Source organism: Geotrypetes seraphini, chromosome 2 (genome assembly GCF_902459505.1).
Source record: "Geotrypetes seraphini chromosome 2, aGeoSer1.1, whole genome shotgun sequence".
NCBI classification, from domain to species: domain Eukaryota; kingdom Metazoa; phylum Chordata; class Amphibia; order Gymnophiona; family Dermophiidae; genus Geotrypetes; species Geotrypetes seraphini.
Window position 1 is genome coordinate 521,799,317 of NC_047085.1, and position 16,712 is coordinate 521,816,028.

General features: G+C 45.2%; 2 protein-coding genes across 2 annotated transcripts; both read left to right on the plus strand.

The window, feature by feature from the left end:
- The first annotated feature begins 5,197 nt into the window (after nucleotides 1-5,197).
- Nucleotides 5,198-9,189, plus strand: LOC117355035 (gastrula zinc finger protein XlCGF26.1-like). The gene is made up of 2 exons (XM_033932979.1): nucleotides 5,198-7,027; nucleotides 9,076-9,189. Exons 1-2 carry the CDS (start codon nucleotides 5,198-5,200, stop codon nucleotides 9,187-9,189), a joined length of 1,944 nt encoding a protein of 647 aa, XP_033788870.1.
- Nucleotides 9,190-12,868: 3,679 nt separating this feature from the next.
- On the plus strand, nucleotides 12,869-14,758 carry LOC117355036 (gastrula zinc finger protein XlCGF26.1-like). The gene is made up of 3 exons (XM_033932981.1): nucleotides 12,869-13,148; nucleotides 13,287-13,736; nucleotides 13,875-14,758. The coding sequence occupies exons 1-3, from the start codon at nucleotides 12,869-12,871 to the stop codon at nucleotides 14,756-14,758; spliced, it is 1,614 nt and encodes a 537-aa protein (XP_033788872.1).
- The last annotated feature ends 1,954 nt before the right edge of the window (nucleotides 14,759-16,712 follow it).

Consider the following 16,712-nt stretch of genomic DNA (forward strand, 5'->3'; position numbering starts at 1 on the left):
CTCTGTCCTTCCTAAAAAGATTATATCCCGGTATGTTTGCATCCCATCCATGTGATTCACTGAACCATGTCTCTGTGATAGCAACAATATCTAGATCTGCCTCTAATATTAGGGCTTGCAGATCATGAACTTTGTTGCTTAGACTGCGAGCATTTGTGGTCATCGCTTTCCAGCTATTTTTCAGCGATAATCTCCTTCTTCGTATGGATTTTTGTGTCGTTTCACTTTCCGTTGCAATACTAAGAAATGAGTTGCTGATATTGCTTATGTTGCAGCCTTTACTACTATCACATCTTTTCTTTTGCCGGGGGTGGTCTTTATAATTGTCCTTCGTACATACACCACCCCCACCTTCTAGTTTAAATGCCTAGAAAAATATTGTCTAAATTTCTCTGCAAGGTTTCTTTTTCCTGCTGTAGTAATATGTAGCCCATCAGTGCAATATAGCTTCTTGTCCTTCCATGTATTTCCCCAACCTCCTATGTACCTGAAGCCTTCTTGATGACACCAGGCTCTGAGCCATCTATTGAAGTCCTCTGTGTTTTTCACTCTTTGCTCTCCCTTTCCATATGCAGGCAGTATTTCAGAAAAAGCTAAAGTCTTTACAAAAGGTTTCACGCCCTCACCAAGCTCCCAAAAAGCTTTCTGTGCTGCATGTGTGGAGTTGTTGGCCAGGTCATTTGTTCCCAGATGGATAACAACATCAGTGTTAAAATCCTTAGTTTCTTCCTTAATTATAGTCAGTATTTGCCTGGAACTCCTGGTAGCTGAGGATCCTGGAAGACATTTCACTATTTTGGTCTTCTCGCCCTGTGTTCCAAGGTTAATGCCTCTGATGATGGAATCCCCCAACAGTAATAGTTTTCTGTTTTTGGCTTTTTTATTTGTACTTAGGGTGCTCTTGTTCTCTTGAGTTTCCTTCATTGGTTCCAGTCCCACCTCCCTTCTGTTTTCCTGAGTATCGCAGTGCACTAGTGGAGCGAAGGAATTCTGTAGAGGTAATATTAGTGAAGGTGGATGTTTCTGTGTTATATGTCGCAGTCTTCCCGAGCCTACTGTAACCCATTTATTCCTGGGCTGTTTTATTCTTTGAGGTAGAGGTGGTAAGTTGGTATGATTTTGTGGAGTGATGGAAGCTGCTTTAATTGTATTCAATTCCTGTTTAAGTTTGCAGAGCTCCTCCTTAATACTGGCAAGTTGAAGACAGATGGGGCAAGCCTTAAGCCTCCAAATAGTATGTCTTGGAATTAAAGCACCACCGTGATTGCATAGAATAAAGGTCATCTTGATTGGTTGTGAAGTCCTGATTATATGGGTCTCTATATAATCTGGGGCTTTGTACGTCTGGGGCTTTCTGTACCCTCTAGGGCTTTCATCTTCTTAGCACTATTCTTGCTGGAAAAGTTATTGTTACAGCATTGGGTCGCGTAGACTCCGGCCTCCTTCACCCAGTGGTTGCAGAGCAGCCGGGAAATTGCTGCTTTTGAAATACGAACCTTTCACCCAACCTTACGTAGAGAAAAACTGACTTATGTCTCCTTGTGGAAGGCATTCCAGAATGCGGGAGTGGACACCCCGACCATAAGCCACTCTGGCTAGCATTTTGGAGGGCCTCCTCCATCTGAACGATTGCCTAGAATACTCTCAAGCTGGTTCGCTAGTGGTATGTGTGGTGGGCATATGGGGGAATCTTGGAGTGTATGTGGGTATGTCTGGGATTAGATATAGGGTTCAAAAATGTTAGTGCAGGGGAGACACATCTACTGGGTTAGATGACTTTGTGCCTTTTCCAGTCCTAACGCTGCTTTGCCTCTGTTTGCCCACTGGGATACTGGTATTGTATGTGGTTCCTATTTGGTTTTCTTATCTATTGGCTGCAATTCTAATAAAAAATATTACCAAAAAAACCAAACAAGAAAGCTACAGCACAATGATCAAATCGTCATTTCCACTTACTCAGATGCAGCAGGAGGCCAAAGAGAACACAGGTTCTTTTACCTGCGCTGTATAATTACGCTCTGGAGGATGTGGTCAAAGCAACAAATATAAAGGGTTCAAAAGAGGTTAGAACAAGTTTCTGGAAGAAAAGTCCATAAAAAGATTTTTAGTCAGGTAGAACCAGGAACTAGATCTACTCTATGGATCTGCCTGGCACTTAGAAACATAGAAACATAGAAATAGACGGCAGATAAGGGCCACGGCCCATCTAGTCTGCCCACCTCAATGACCCACCCTCTACCTTTCTCTGTGAATAGATCCCACGTGTCTATCCCATTTGGCCTTAAAATCAGGCACGCTGCTGGCCTCAATAACCTCTAGTGGAAGACTATTCCAGCGATCAACCACCCTTTCAGTGAAAAAGAATTTCCTGGTGTCCCCGTGCAGTTTCCCGCCCCTGATTTTCCACGGATGCCCCCTTGTTGCCGCGGGACCCTTGAAAAAGAAGATATCTTCTTCCACCTCGATGCGGCCCGTGAGATACTTGAATGTCTCGATCATGTCACCCTGCGTTCCTCGAGTGAGTACAGCTGCAACTTATCCAGCCGTTCCTCGTACAGGAGATCCTTGAGTCCCGAGGCCATCCGGGTGGCCATTCTCTGGACCGACTCCAGTCTCAGCACATCCTTACGGTAATGCGGCCTCCAGAATCGAACACAGTATTCCAGGTGGGGCCTCACCATGGATCTATACAATGGCATAATGACTTCAGGCTTACGGCTGACGAAACTCCTGCGTATGCAACCTATGATTTGCCTTGCCTTGGATGAAGCTTGCTCCACTTGATTGGCAGTCTTCATGTTCTCACTGACGATCACCCCTAAGTCTCGTTCTGCTTCAGTTCTTGTTAGGATCTCGCCATTAAGGGTGACCAGAGGGGCCAGGTTGGACACAGGATGCTGGACTTGATGGACCTTGGCCCGGACTCAGCATGGATTTTCTTATACCTATGTGGAAAGACCAAAAAAGCACTTTTAAATATTGACTTAAATATGATCACACACTCTTATTTGCATCTCTGGTACTGATCAGCTTGGAAATGTTGTTTTCTGAGCAGTGAGTGGGTGGTAAATTTACAAAGGGGTTTTGTATTACTGAACTTGTTCAAAGGTTTTACTCCTACAATAATATACAATGCTCTTTTTGGATTTAGGAAAAGATGAACCTAAAAATAATCCCTGGAAGCTCAGTGAGAAGTCTGAAGGAGTAAAGATGTTATCAGAAGGAGAGAAAGACGAAACATAGAAACATAGAACATGACGGCAGAAAAGGGCCACAGCCCATCTAGTCTGCCCACACTAATGGTCCACCCCCTAACTACCTCCATGAAAAGATCCCACATGCCAATCCCATCTTTTCTTAAAATCTGGCACGCTGCTGGCCTCAATTACCAGCGATCAACCACCCTTTCGGTGAAGAAATATTTTCTGATGTCACCATGAAATTTCCCACCCCTGATTTTCAATGGATGCCCTCTTGTTGCCATGGGTCCTTTAAGGAAAAAGATATCCTCTTCCACCTCGATATAGCCCGTGACATGTTTGAACGTCTCGATCATGTCTCCCCTCTCTGCGTTCCTCGAGTGAGTACAGCTGCAACTTACCCAGTCGTTCCTCATACGGGAGATCCTTGAGTCCCGAGACCATCCTGGTGGCCATTCGCTGAACCGACTCAACTTCTGCACATCTTTTTGATAATGCAGCCTTCAGAATTGTACACAGTATTCCAGATGGGGTCTCACCATGGATCTGTACAACGGCATTATGATCTCGGGCTTATGGCTGACGAAACTTCTACAGATACAGCCCATGATTTGTCTAGCCCTGGATGAAGCTTTCTCCACTTGATTGGCAGTCTTCATGTCTTCGCTAATGATCACCCCCAAGTCACGTTCTGCTACAGTCCTTGCTAGGATCTCACCATTTAGGGTGTAAGTCCTGCATGGATTTTTGCCACCCAGGTGCATGACCTTGCATTTTTTGGCATTGAAACTTAGTTGCCAAGTCTTTGACCAATGCTCCAGCAGGAGTAGGTCCTGCGTCATACTGTCGTACTTCCTGTTCTGACTGGGGAGAGAAGGAAAAAATAAAAAATATTCCCCAGGAGAGTCAGCTCTACTCAAGAAGACCAGTAATATCACACAGACAGAGGAAGACCAGACGAACCAGAACTTCCCTCCTGTAATCACCTTTTCTTTCTCTCAAGAAGCTCCTTTCACGTATTAGGTATTCTTTACCCTTAGAACTCCAATTAGAACGTAAGTTTCCCATTTAGATTATTGTAAAGTATTCAGACTCATCGTATGGTATTGTACTTAGATTTATTGTATTGTATTGTATTCAGACTCATAGTATTGTATTGTATGCAGAATTATTGTATTGCATTAAGACCTCTTGTTATTCGCTGAATGTCCAGCCTTCTTACAATGTTAACCGCCTAGAAGTCGCCTGACTATGGCGTGAAGGGACACGTATCAGAACTTTAGTAATTTTCCTTAGGCATTTGTTGTTTAAAGATGTAAAGGCAGGCCCTGTTTGTCTTTCCTTCCTTGAAGAGAATACAAGGACATGAATGTTTAAACAGAGTTGTTGTAAAGTGAATTCAATTGTTTTGTTAAGCCGTATTTACAGACAGATTTAGATTAGAAGCTCTGCTGGTTAAGGCTTTTTCTTACCTTTTGGACTTCAATCTCCAGATAGGAAAAATGCTGATGTGTTTGAAGTTTCATGTGACCTGTGTCCATATATGGTTTGTGTTTACGTCACATGCTGACAAACCTGATTCATATAAAAGATGTGAAACTCATAATAAAATTTGGACATGTTTTGGAAGACGATTTCTGGTCTTTAAGATGTGTCCCCAGGTACCTGACTTCCAAATGACAGAGACAGAGAAAGTATGGGGCAGGAATTGGGACCTAAATCCTTTTCATGGCGGTATAGAAAAATAAAGTTATTATTATTATTATTATTATAAGATGTTCATGTGATGTATGTGAGATATTCCTCAGCAATCGTTCAATTCTGAAATCACATCAGAGAGATCTGATACTGAAGAGAGATCATCTACATGTACGGACTGTGGGGAAACCTCCAGTCAAAAGGGAGAACAGAAAACCTGCTTAAAAAAGACACATTTTACATGTTCAGTGTGTGAAAAGATAAAGCTAGTGTAAATTGAGAAAAATGAGGAAACTAGAATGTGTACAAGTATCAAAGATGGGGAAAACGTTATCAATACAGGAAACATTATAAAATACCAGAAAACCAATACTGAGAAAAGAATACCATCAAATCTTGGTTGTAAAAAAAATATAAACCAGGACGAGAGCTTCACAAGAAAAACAAAATTTCACCCGGGAGAGAGATCAGTTTTAAATACCGAATGTGAGAAAAGCTTCAGTCAAGGAGAAGCATTTACAGATCATAAAAAGACTGAAACTGGTGAGGAATCAGCCACTTCTACTAAATCTGAAGAAATAATTTGCAGGATGGCAAATATCCCAGAATATCAGGAAATTGAGAAAAATGGGAGATTATATACTTGTGCTGTCAGTGGTAAAAGCACTTCTTGGAAAGGAAACCACAGAATGGTGGAGAAAATCCTTGGAGGAACAAAGCCATTTACATGTACTGAGTGTGATAAAAGCTTTCTTTATAAGGGCGCACTCACAATACACCAGAGAATTCACACAGGAGTGAAACCATTTACATGTACTGAGTGTGGTAAACGCTTCAGTAAAAAGGCAAATCTCAAAATTCACCTGAGAATCCATACAGGAATGAAGCCATTTACATGTACTGAGTGTGGAAAAAGCTTCAGAACTAAGCAACAGCTCAAAATTCACCAGAGAATGCACACTGGAGTGAAACCATTTACGTGTACTGAGTGTGGTAAAAGCTTCAGTCAGAAAGTACACCTAATAGGCCACCAGAGAATCCACACAGGAGTTAAACCATTTACATGTACTAAGTGTGGTAAAAGCTTTACTGTAAAAGCAAAACTCATAATACACCAGAGAATCCACACTGGAGTGAAGCCATTTACATGTACTGAGTGTGGAAAAAGCTTTAGTGAGAAGGGAACACTGAGAGAACACCAGAGAATCCACACTGGAGTGAAGCCATTTTCATGCAATGAGTGTGGTAAAAGTTTCATTTCAAAGAAGATACTCACAAACCACCAGAAGACCCATACTGGAGTGAAGCCATTTATATGTACTGAGTGTGGAAAAAGCTTTAGTGAGAAGGGAACACTGAGAGAACACCAGAGAATCCACACTGGAGTGAAGCCATTTACATGTACTGAGTGTGGAAAAAGCTTTAGTGAGAAGGGAACACTGAGAGAACACCTGAGAATCCATACAGGAATGAAGCCATTTACATGTACTGAGTGTGGAAAAAGCTTCAGAACTAAGCAACAGCTCAAAATTCACCAGAGAATCCACACTGGAGTGAAGCCATTTACATGTACTGAGTGTGGTAAAAGTTTCAACAGCAAGAAAGAGCAAATGCAACACAGGAAAAATAATAAAGGAACTAGAATGTGTACAAATATCGAATATGGGGAAAACCTTTTCAATAAAGGAAACATGACAAAATACCAGAAAAACAATTCAGACAAGAGAATATCTTCATATCCTGGTTGTAAAAAAAATATAAACCAGGATAAGAATTTCACAAGAAAAACCAAATTTAACCCAGAAGCAAGATCAGTTTTAAATACCGAATGTGAGAAAAGGTTCAGTGATGGGGAACCATTCACAGATCATAAAAAGGCTGAAACTGGTGAGGAATCAGCCACTTCTACTAAATCTGAAGAAATATTTTGCAAGATGGCAAATATCCCAGAATATCAGGAAACTGACAAAAATGAAAGATTATTTACTTGTGCTGACCGTGGTAGATTCACTTTCTGGAAAAGAAACCACAAAATCCCTGGAGGAACAAAGCCATTTACATGTACTGAGTGTGGTAAAAGCTTTCCTTATAAGAGCGCACTCACAATACACCAGAGAATTCACACAGGAGTGAAGCCATTTACATGTACTGAGTGTGATATGTTCAAATCTGTTTTATTATGCAAAACAACAGAAAGCACAACTGCAATAGTAAAACATGGTATACAATGTCACCCAACAACAGCCGCGGAGGACTGGACTCTGATGTCCCCTGCGAGTGAACACCACCCCCACCTCACAGAAGAAACCCCCCCTCCAGCTCCCCCCATCCCACCCCACCCCCCCAATGAACATACAACTCTCAAGTAGGGTACAGCAATGGTGTCGAGAGGAACGGACTCACAAATGGAGCCTATTCAATACGCGGCTACGACTTTCAGGGGTCAAAATGTTCAAATATGGAGTCCAAGTTTGAACAAAGTCTCTGCTCCGGCGACGAGAAGAACAGGCCAAACGGGCCTCCCAGCCCATAAGTTCGTGAAGCCGATTCCTCCAGTGCCAAAAGGAGGGGGGCTCAAGAGAAAGCCAACAACATAAAATACATTTCTTCCCCAAAATAAAACATTTACTGAGAAACAATTTGTCAGAAGAAGTATACATAGACAGGAAAGAGAATTGGGCAAACAACATAGAATTCACGGAGACAGGCACAGGTGTTTTCAACAAGCCCTGCAAAAAGGAGGCCAGCGCCTTCCAAAAAGCCTGAGTCCCCTCGCAGCTCCAAATACCATGAAAATAAGTGTTAACCTCCCCCGAGCAGCGGGTGCAAAATTGAGTACCAACACACCCCATATAGTAAGCCTGACTTTGGGAAGCATAGGCCCGCAAGACAGTGCGATAATGACATTCTCGTAATTCCGCACTATGTATTAAACCCGAAGTACGTTTCAGGACGTTCAACAAGAAATGGTCCCCCAAATCCCTGCCCAGGTCCCGCTGCCAGGCAGCCAAAACACCAGGAAAAACCCTCGGTGGGCGAAGAGCCATTATCTGACCATGAAAAAAAGAGATAGAGACCCTAGTATCAGAGTCAGCAGTCAAAAAAGCACTAAGCTGGGTCCCAAAATCCCCTTGCAGGGAACTCCCCGGGAGAGACGCCACGTAATGGCTAAGTTGACAATAGGCAAAGGGGAGACCAAGCTCAGGAACCCCCCGTCCCACTAACTCAGCACATGAGAGGAGAGACCCATCATCCTGCAGAACATGCCTCAACAGCTCCACCCCCCGAGCCCTCCAGCGACCAAAAACTGAGGGGCCAACCCCCGGAGGAAAAGCCAGGTTCCCCACCAATGGCAACAGGGTACTAGTATGGGAATCCTGATTCCATAACCCAAGGAGTTGATGCCACACTGTCCACAAAGAGCAGAACAGAAGGCTACACTTACAAGATCTCGGCAATTTGGACAATGGGGCATGAAGGAGATACAACAGATGAAGAGGATAGAAATGATCCCTCTCCATTGAAAGATCCGTATAAAATGAGGTGCCCATCACCCAATCACCCACATGACGTAGCAAACAAGCCTGGTTATAAACCCTGATGTCCGGCACCCCCATACCACCCCTAGAAGCGGGCCCCACCAACAAGGACCATTTCATTTTAGGTCTCCGCCCTCCCCAACAAAACCGGGACAACATGGAGTAGAGGGATCTAATATCCCTCTGTAACAAGGAAAGAGGAAGAGTCTGGAGAACGTAAAGCCACCTCGGGAACACCACCATACGAAATAAATGAATTCTACCCAACAAAGACAGCGGCAGCGCCTGCCATTTGGCCAGTAACAATTTAGTGTCGACAAGGAGTTTATCTATGTTAAGGCGATACAAGTGGGCTACCTCCAAAGTCAGCCGGATCCCCAAGTAACGAAACGAGGAATTGGCCCAGCGCAACGGAAAGCGATCCCCCCAAAACCGCTGAAGATGGGTTGAGGAGGCCAAAGCCTCAGATTTTGCAAAGTTCAGAACGAAGCCGGAGAAATCCCCGTATTCCCGCAAACTCTCCAGCAATATGGGCAAGGAACACTGCGGGTCCGTTAAAAAAACCAAGAGATCATCCGCAAACGCCGCAAGTTTAAAATGGGAATCTCCCAATACCATTCCCCTAATATCCACATTAGCCTGAATCTCCCGGAGTAATGGATCCAAAGAAAGCACGAACAATAGCGGCGACAGGGGGCAGCCCTGGCGAGTCCCCCGGTGAATATCAAAAAAGCCCGAGAGAGTCCCATTGACTGATATCCGCGCAGCTGGATCACTGTATAACGCCTGTATGGCCCCATAAAAGAAAGGCCCCAAACCGTACGTCCTAAGTACCGCGAAGAGGTAACCCCACCGCACCTTGTCAAAAGCCTTCTCAGCGTCAAAACTAATAAGCATGGAGGGGCCACCCCCCTGTCCCGCTCTTTCCAGAGCCAACAAGATACGCCGGATATTCTTAGCTACAGGGCGATCCCGCACAAACCCCACCTGCGAGTCCGAGATCACTGAGGGCAGGACGCGCGCCAGGCGGGTAGCTAGAATTTTAGCTAAAAGCTTCGCCTCGTAATTTAACAGTGAAATAGGACGGTACGATTCAGGTAAAAGAGGGTCCTTGCCGGGTTTCGGGAGAACTATAATAGTCGCCAAATTCACGTAACGTGGTAAAAAGCCCTTAGCAACACTCAGATTATAAACTTCAGCCAACACAGGCGCTATCTCCGTCACCAACAATTTGTAGAACTCACTCCTGTACCCATCCGGGCCCGGCGCCTTTCCCAACGGACTGACCCCTATCGCCCATTCAACCTCCTCAACAGCAATGGGAAGATCCAAAGCGGCAGCATCTCGCTGAGAGATACAGGGCAAATCAAGGCTATCTAGATAAAGTTGCCCATCTAAAATCTCTGAGCCAGGATCCGCATACACCTCAGCAAAAAACTCCCGCATCAACTCACAAATCTCCACCGGCCGATGATGCAACAACCCACAGGAGTCCCGAAGTGCGGAAACACCCTCCTGTCCGCCCCGCGGGCGTGCCATGCGGGCCAACAGTCTGCTACTCTTATTCGCAAACCGAAATAATCGAAACTTAAAGTACGCCCGCGTCCGCATAGCCCGGAGGTGCAATAATTCGTTCAATTCCTGCTGGACCTCCAACAGCTGCGTACGTAGCAGAAAGGAGGGTGTCCCGCTATACTGCCTCCTCAGCGCAGTCGCCTTTCGTTCCAAAGCCAAAACCGTCCTGAACCTAAGCTTCGACTCTCGGGCCACATAAGCAATGATATCCCCCCTTAATACAGCCTTAGCCGTCTCCCAATAGAGAATGGGCTCCTCGCGATGCTGCTGATTAGTGTGGTGGAAATCTTGCCAACGCTTTACCAGGTATTCCTGAAACCGAGCCTCCCTAAACAAATAACACGGAAACCGCCAGGGCCCTCTAGGGCATGCAGAATCGCCCCAGGTCCACCGCAATCCCACCCATGCATGGTCAGAAACTTCAATGGGCCCCAGATCCACCCCCAACACCCGGGGAAGCAGGTTGCGGGAAATAAGAATAAAATCAATTCGAGAAAGCGTCCCGTGCGCCCTGGATATGTGGGAGTAATCCCTCTCCAATGGATGGAGCACCCGCCACACATCCAACACCCCCAGGGTAGATTCCAAGAGCTGGGCCCCAGTGAAAAGTTTAGAGGTCTCTCTGCCCGAAGAAGCAGAGCGATCTAACTTAGGATCCGGCACCTCGTTAAAATCCCCGCCCACCAGCATGGGAACATCACCAAACTGCAAAAGCTGATTGCGAAGCCCCCGAAAGAACCTGCCCGATGGATTGTTAGGAGCATAGATATTACATAACAAAAGGGGCCTATTATCCAGCAACACTAAGGCAACGATGTAACGCCCACGCGGATCACGGAGCACTCTCTGGGTTTGAAGACGAAGACCCTTTCGGATCAAAATAATAACACCTCCCTTTCCCCCCACTGCGGGCGCCTCCAAATGGGAACCCACCCACCAGGTACAGAGCTTAGCATGTTCCACTGAGGATAAACGTGTCTCCTGTAAAAAGGCTATGGAGGTTTTAGAGCGATTCAAACGCTGCAAAATTTTTGAGCGTTTAATAGGGGAATGAATCCCCCCAACGTTCCAAGAAGTTAAAGTATATTCCAGAGTTGCCCACTTAGTAGAAAAAGAGAACATACAGAAGAAACCAGTAATGCACCAGAGAAGCGTCCCAGCCACCACTTCTCCAGTATCAAGCAGCCGCCTGCCCCAAAAGGCGAGCCATACCCCCGCCGCCACTCCAGACCCAGATCAAACAGCCCCCCCACCCCGCTCCCACTAGAATCTACAATTACCCCAACCACTGAAACCCCAAACCCCTGCTCAACCTCCCCCCACCCCCAAACCCCTCCCCTCCCCTCCCCCTGCCACAACCAACCCTCACCCAACTCACATCCCAGACACCCCAAAAAGGGCATCACTTCCAGAAAACCGTGACCACCCTCCCACGGGATCACTAACCAAGAACCCCCGGGCCTCAGACCCCCACCATAAAAAGACCAAAATGCAACCCCAGTAACCAAAGCCACCCCGAGCACTCAAACACACCCCACCCCTCCCCGCTCCCTACCACCACATCTCCCACATGCGGTCACACTCTTCCAGCAAAGACCCCAATGGATACAGCACAATATTGAACAGGCCAAACCCCACTGGGAAACCTCCTGGATCTGAAAAAAAAAAAAAAAAAAAAAAAAGAAAAGAAACGAAGAAACACACAAACCAAGAGACCCCATCGCCGGACACCACGCTTAGAGGGACCCATAGGTTCCAAGCAGACAAAGCGTTAAAAGAAAGGAAAGGAAAAACAGGCCACCAGTCCATACATAAACTACAGGACAGTCCACCGAAGATAGGGCTCCTCAATCCCCGACAGCTCTCTGCGCCTGTTCTTCTGGCATCATCTCCGTCAGGAACTGCTGCGCTGCCTCCAGCGTGTCAAAGTGATGTACCCTTCCCAGGTGGGTCAACCGCAAGCGAGCCGGATACTGCAGAGAAAAGGCAATGTGGCGTTGGATGAGACGGGTGCACAAAGGTGAAAACCGGCGCCGTGCCTGAGAGACTTCCGCTGAGTAGTCCTGAAAGCAAAGAACGGGCCTGTTGTCATACAAGAGTTTCTTGCCCTGCCGCAACGCACGCAAAATCTCCATCTTATGATGATAATTCAGGATACGGCAGATAACCACTCGTGGCCGGTCAGCATTCTCTCGCCGCTGCCCCAAGCGATGCGCCCTCTCCACCCGCAGGGGGCCCGAGGAGGAAGATAAAGATAAGGTCTCCGGCAGCCAGCGTTCCAACAGCGCTCCCAGCTCCACATCTCGCACCGACTCTGGCAAACCCACAAAACGGAGGTTATTCCTGCGGGACCGGTTCTCGAGGTCATCCACCTTGGCTCTCAATGCAGCCATAGAGGCAGCCTGGGCAGACTGCTCCTGAGTAAGCTGCTGGACAGTATCCTCAGTAGCACTCACTCTTTACTGGGTCTCTTTCACCTCTGAGGAAAGGGAAGCAAAACGCTGATCTAAACTGTCCAACTTGTCCAGTATGCGCTGCAGCTTGTCTCCTAGGGAACTTTCAAGCGCCGCCTGGACCTCCGCAGACACCGCCGACACCCAGGAGGAGTTAGGAGCCTCCGGCGACGGGGGAGCCACGTGGTCCGCCATTTTGGAGTCAGGCGGCTTGCATCTCTCCCGCTCCTTACGGACCGTCTTCGTGGCCATCTCAGCGCGCCGACCCGTGCAATCTGCTCGCACACCTCCTGGGAACACACCACCTCCGTGGGGGGACCGAGTCCGAAGATCAAAATGCGGCGAATTTGCCGAGCCGCGGTCGGGTGGTGCGGAGCTGTAGCTACTCGCGGTCTACAGCTCCATGTTTCCGCCGGAAGTCCCCGAGTGTGATAAAAGCTTCAGTCTGAAGAACACCTTCACAAGACACCAGACCATCCACCAAGCAGAGAATCCATTTTCATGTTCTGAGTGTGGTAAAATTTTTCATGGTAAGAATGGACTGACAGGACATCAGAGTTTTCACACAGGATTGAAGCCATTTACATGTTCTGAGTGTGGTAAAAGCTTCAGTCTTAAGAACACCCTCAAAAGACAGCAGACCATCCATCAAAGAGAGAAGCCATTTTCATGTTGTGAGTGTGGTATAAGCTTTTCTGACAAGTTAACACTCACAAGACACCAGAGAATTCACACAGGAGTGAAGCCATTTACATGTTCTGAGTGTAATAAAAACTTTAGTGGTAAGAGTAAACTGACAATACACCAGATAATTCACACAGAAGTGAAACGATTTTCATGTTCTGAGTGTGGTAAAAGCTTCACAGTGCGAGCAGGACTCACAAGAAACCAGATCATCCACACAGGAGTGAAGCCATATACATGTACTGAGTGTGGTAAAAGCTTTATTCAGAAGGCTCACCTCACAACACACCAGATCATCCACACAGGAGTGAAGCCATTTTCATGTACTGAGTGTGGTAAAAGCTTCAGTAGAAAGACTGTACTGACAAGGCATCAGAGAATCCCCATTGGAGTGAAACCATTTACATGTACTGAATGTGATAAAAGCTTCAGTCTGAAGGGAACTCTCACAATACACCAGAGAATTCACACAGGTGTAAGACCATTTACATGTACTGAGTGTGGTAAAAGCTTTTCTGATAAGAAGTTACTGACAAAACCCCAGAGAATTCACACAGGACTGAAGCCATTTACATGTACTGAGTGTGGTAAAAGCTTTTATGTCAATAAATCACTGACAATACACCAGAGAATTCACACAGAAGTGAAGCCATTTACATGTACTGAGTGTGGTAAAAGCTTTAGTGCAATGACTGCACTGAGAAGTCATCATAAAATTCACATAGGAGTGAAGCCATTTACATGTACTGAGTGTGGTAAAAGCTTTAATCAGAAGGAGACCCCCACAACACACCAGATCATCCATACAGGACAAAAGCCATTTTCATGTTTTGAGAGTGGTAAAAGCTTTAGTCAGAGGAGAGCACTGACCATACACCAGAAAATCCACACTGGAGTGAAGCCATTTTCATGTTCTGAGTGTGCTCAAAGCTTCAGAAATATCACATTCCAAATTCACCTGATAATCCATACAGGAGTGAAGCCATTTACATATACTGAGTGTGGTAAAAGCTTTAATCGGAAGGAGACCCCCAAAACACACCAGATCATCCATACAGGACAAAAGCCATTTTCATGTTCTGAGTGTGGTAAAAGCTTTAGTCTGAAGGGAGCACTGACCAACCACCAGAAAATCCATGCTGGAGTGAAGCCATTTTCATGTTCTGAGTGTGGAAAGAGCTTCAGGCTTAAGGTAAGCCTAACTGGACACCAGACCATTCACACAGGTGTGAAGCCATTTTCATGTTCTGAGTGTGGTAAAAGTTTTCTTTATAAGAGCGCACTCATAATACACCAGAGAAGTCACACAGGAGTTAAGCCATTTTCATGCACTGAGTGTGGTAAAAGCTTTAATCAGAAGGAGAACCTCACAACACACCAGATCATCCATACAGGACAAAAGCCATTTTCATGTTCTGAGTGTGGTAAAAGCTTTCATTATAAGACAGCACTCACAATACACCAGATAATTCACACAGGTGTGAAACAATTTACATGTACTGAGTGTGGTAAAAGCTTTTCTGACAAGAAATCACTGACAATACACCAGAGAATTCACAGAGGAGTGACACCATTTACATGTACTGAGTGTGGTAAAAGTGTTTTTTGAGATGAGAGCACTGATAATACATCAGAGAATTCACATAGGAAGAAGCCATTTTTTCATGTTCTGAGTGTGAAAAAAGCTTTAGAAATAAGGCATACCTCGGTAAACATAAGAGAATCCACACAGGAGTGAAACAATTTTCATGTTCTTAGTGTGACAAAAGCTTTAGTGAAAAGGGAACATTGCCAGTACACCAGATAATCCAGACAGGAATGAGATGAAGATGCTAGAAAGAATTCACTTCTGCTACCACAAAAGAGGTCTCTATCTTACTGAGGAAACATAGAAACATGATGGCAGATAAAGGCCAAATGGCCCATCCAGTCTGCCCATCCGCAGTAACAATTACATCTTCCTCTCTGTAAGAGATCCCATGTGCCTATCTCACTCCTTCTTGAATTCAGACACAGTCTCTGTCTCCACCACTTCTTCTGGGAGACTGTTCATGCATCTACCACCTTTTCTGTAAAAAAGGTATTTCCTCAGATTACTCCTGAGTCTATTACCTCTTCATCCTATGGCCTCTCATTCCAGAGCTTCCTTTCAATTGAAAGAGAGTCGCCTCATGTGCATTTACACCATGTAGGTATTTAAACATCTTTCAAGAAAAAAGCAAAGAGTAATAGAAAAAATCCCAAAATTTAACTGCAAAATATTTCTCACCAGAGATGGATTATACTCCCCCGATAATCATTTCACAAACTAGTGGAGAAAAAGCCTCAAAAATTTAAATGCAGCAGTAAATAACTTCATTACTGTTTTAAGTCCAAGCTGCTTATGTACTATCACTGGCAAAAAAATATCCACCACCACTGAAATGTAATTATCAAAAGGGTAATATACCCATCACTGTGCACAGGAAAAGCAAAAAAAGTTTTACTTAGCTTGGGACCATGGTCTGAAACGCCGTGCTGTGCTGGTAGAAAATGTCTGGCCAGACTGAAGAGGAAAACACCACGGCAGCATTCAGATGTACAATCCAGAATCCATGCCCAATCCTCCATCTCTGGTGAGTAATATTTTGTAGTTAAATTTTGGGATTTAAACATCTCTATCATATCTCCCCTCTCCCGCCTTTCCTCCAAAGTATACAGATTGAGATCTTAAAGTCTGTCCCCATACGCCTTATGATGAAGACCACATACCATTTTAGTAGGCCTTCCTCTGGACCAATTCCGTCCTTTTTATATCTTTTTCGAGGTGTGGCCTCCAGAACTGTACACAATATTCTAAATGAGGTCTCACCAGAGTCTTATACAGGGGCATCAATTCCTCCTTTTTCCTACTGGCCATACCTCTCCCTATGCAACCTAGCATCCTTCTAGCTTTCACCGTCACCTTTTCAACCTGTTTGGCTACCTTAGATCATCACATAGAATCACACCCAAGTCCCGCTCTTCTGTCATGCACATAATTTATTCACCTCCTAAACTGTACCGTTCATTCGGGTTTTTGCAGCCTATATCCATGACCTTGCATTTCTTAGCATTAAATTTTTTGTTGCTAAGTTCCAGACCATTCTTTAAGCTTCACCAGGTCTTTCTTCATGTTATTCACACCATCTGGGGAGTCTACTCTATTGCAGATATTGGTATCATCTGCAAAGAGGCAAATCTTGCCCGACAACCCTTCAGCAATATCGTTTATAAAAATGTTAAAAAGAACAGAACTTTGAGGTCCACCACTGCTAACATCCCTTTCCTCAGAGCCATCTCCATTGATCACTACCCTCTGTCGCCTTCCACTCAACCAGTTCCTGACCCAGCCCGTCACTTTGGGACCCATCTCAAGGACACAGTTTATTTATTAGACGTCTGTGTGGAACTGTCAAAGGCTTTGCTAAAATCTAAATATACCACATTTAACGTACATCCTCCATCCAATTCTCTGGTCACCCAGTCAAGAAATTGATCAGATTTGTCTGACAAAACCTACCTCTAGTGAATCCATGTGGCCT

Bases quoted from the DNA above. Each gene is read 5' to 3' on its own strand.
- LOC117355035 (XM_033932979.1), top strand. From the start codon at position 5,198: ATGTGTACAAGTATCAAAGATGGGGAAAACGTTATCAATACAGGAAAC. The intron at 7,028-9,075 runs GTGAAGCCATTT...TATCCACATTAG, and splicing joins ACCAGAGAATTCACACAGGA to CCTGAATCTCCCGGAGTAAT.
- LOC117355036 (XM_033932981.1), top strand. From the start codon at position 12,869: ATGTTTCCGCCGGAAGTCCCCGAGTGTGATAAAAGCTTCAGTCTGAAG. The intron at 13,149-13,286 runs GTATAAGCTTTT...TAATTCACACAG, and splicing joins ATTTTCATGTTGTGAGTGTG to AAGTGAAACGATTTTCATGT. The intron at 13,737-13,874 runs GTAAAAGCTTTT...AAATTCACATAG, and splicing joins ATTTACATGTACTGAGTGTG to GAGTGAAGCCATTTACATGT.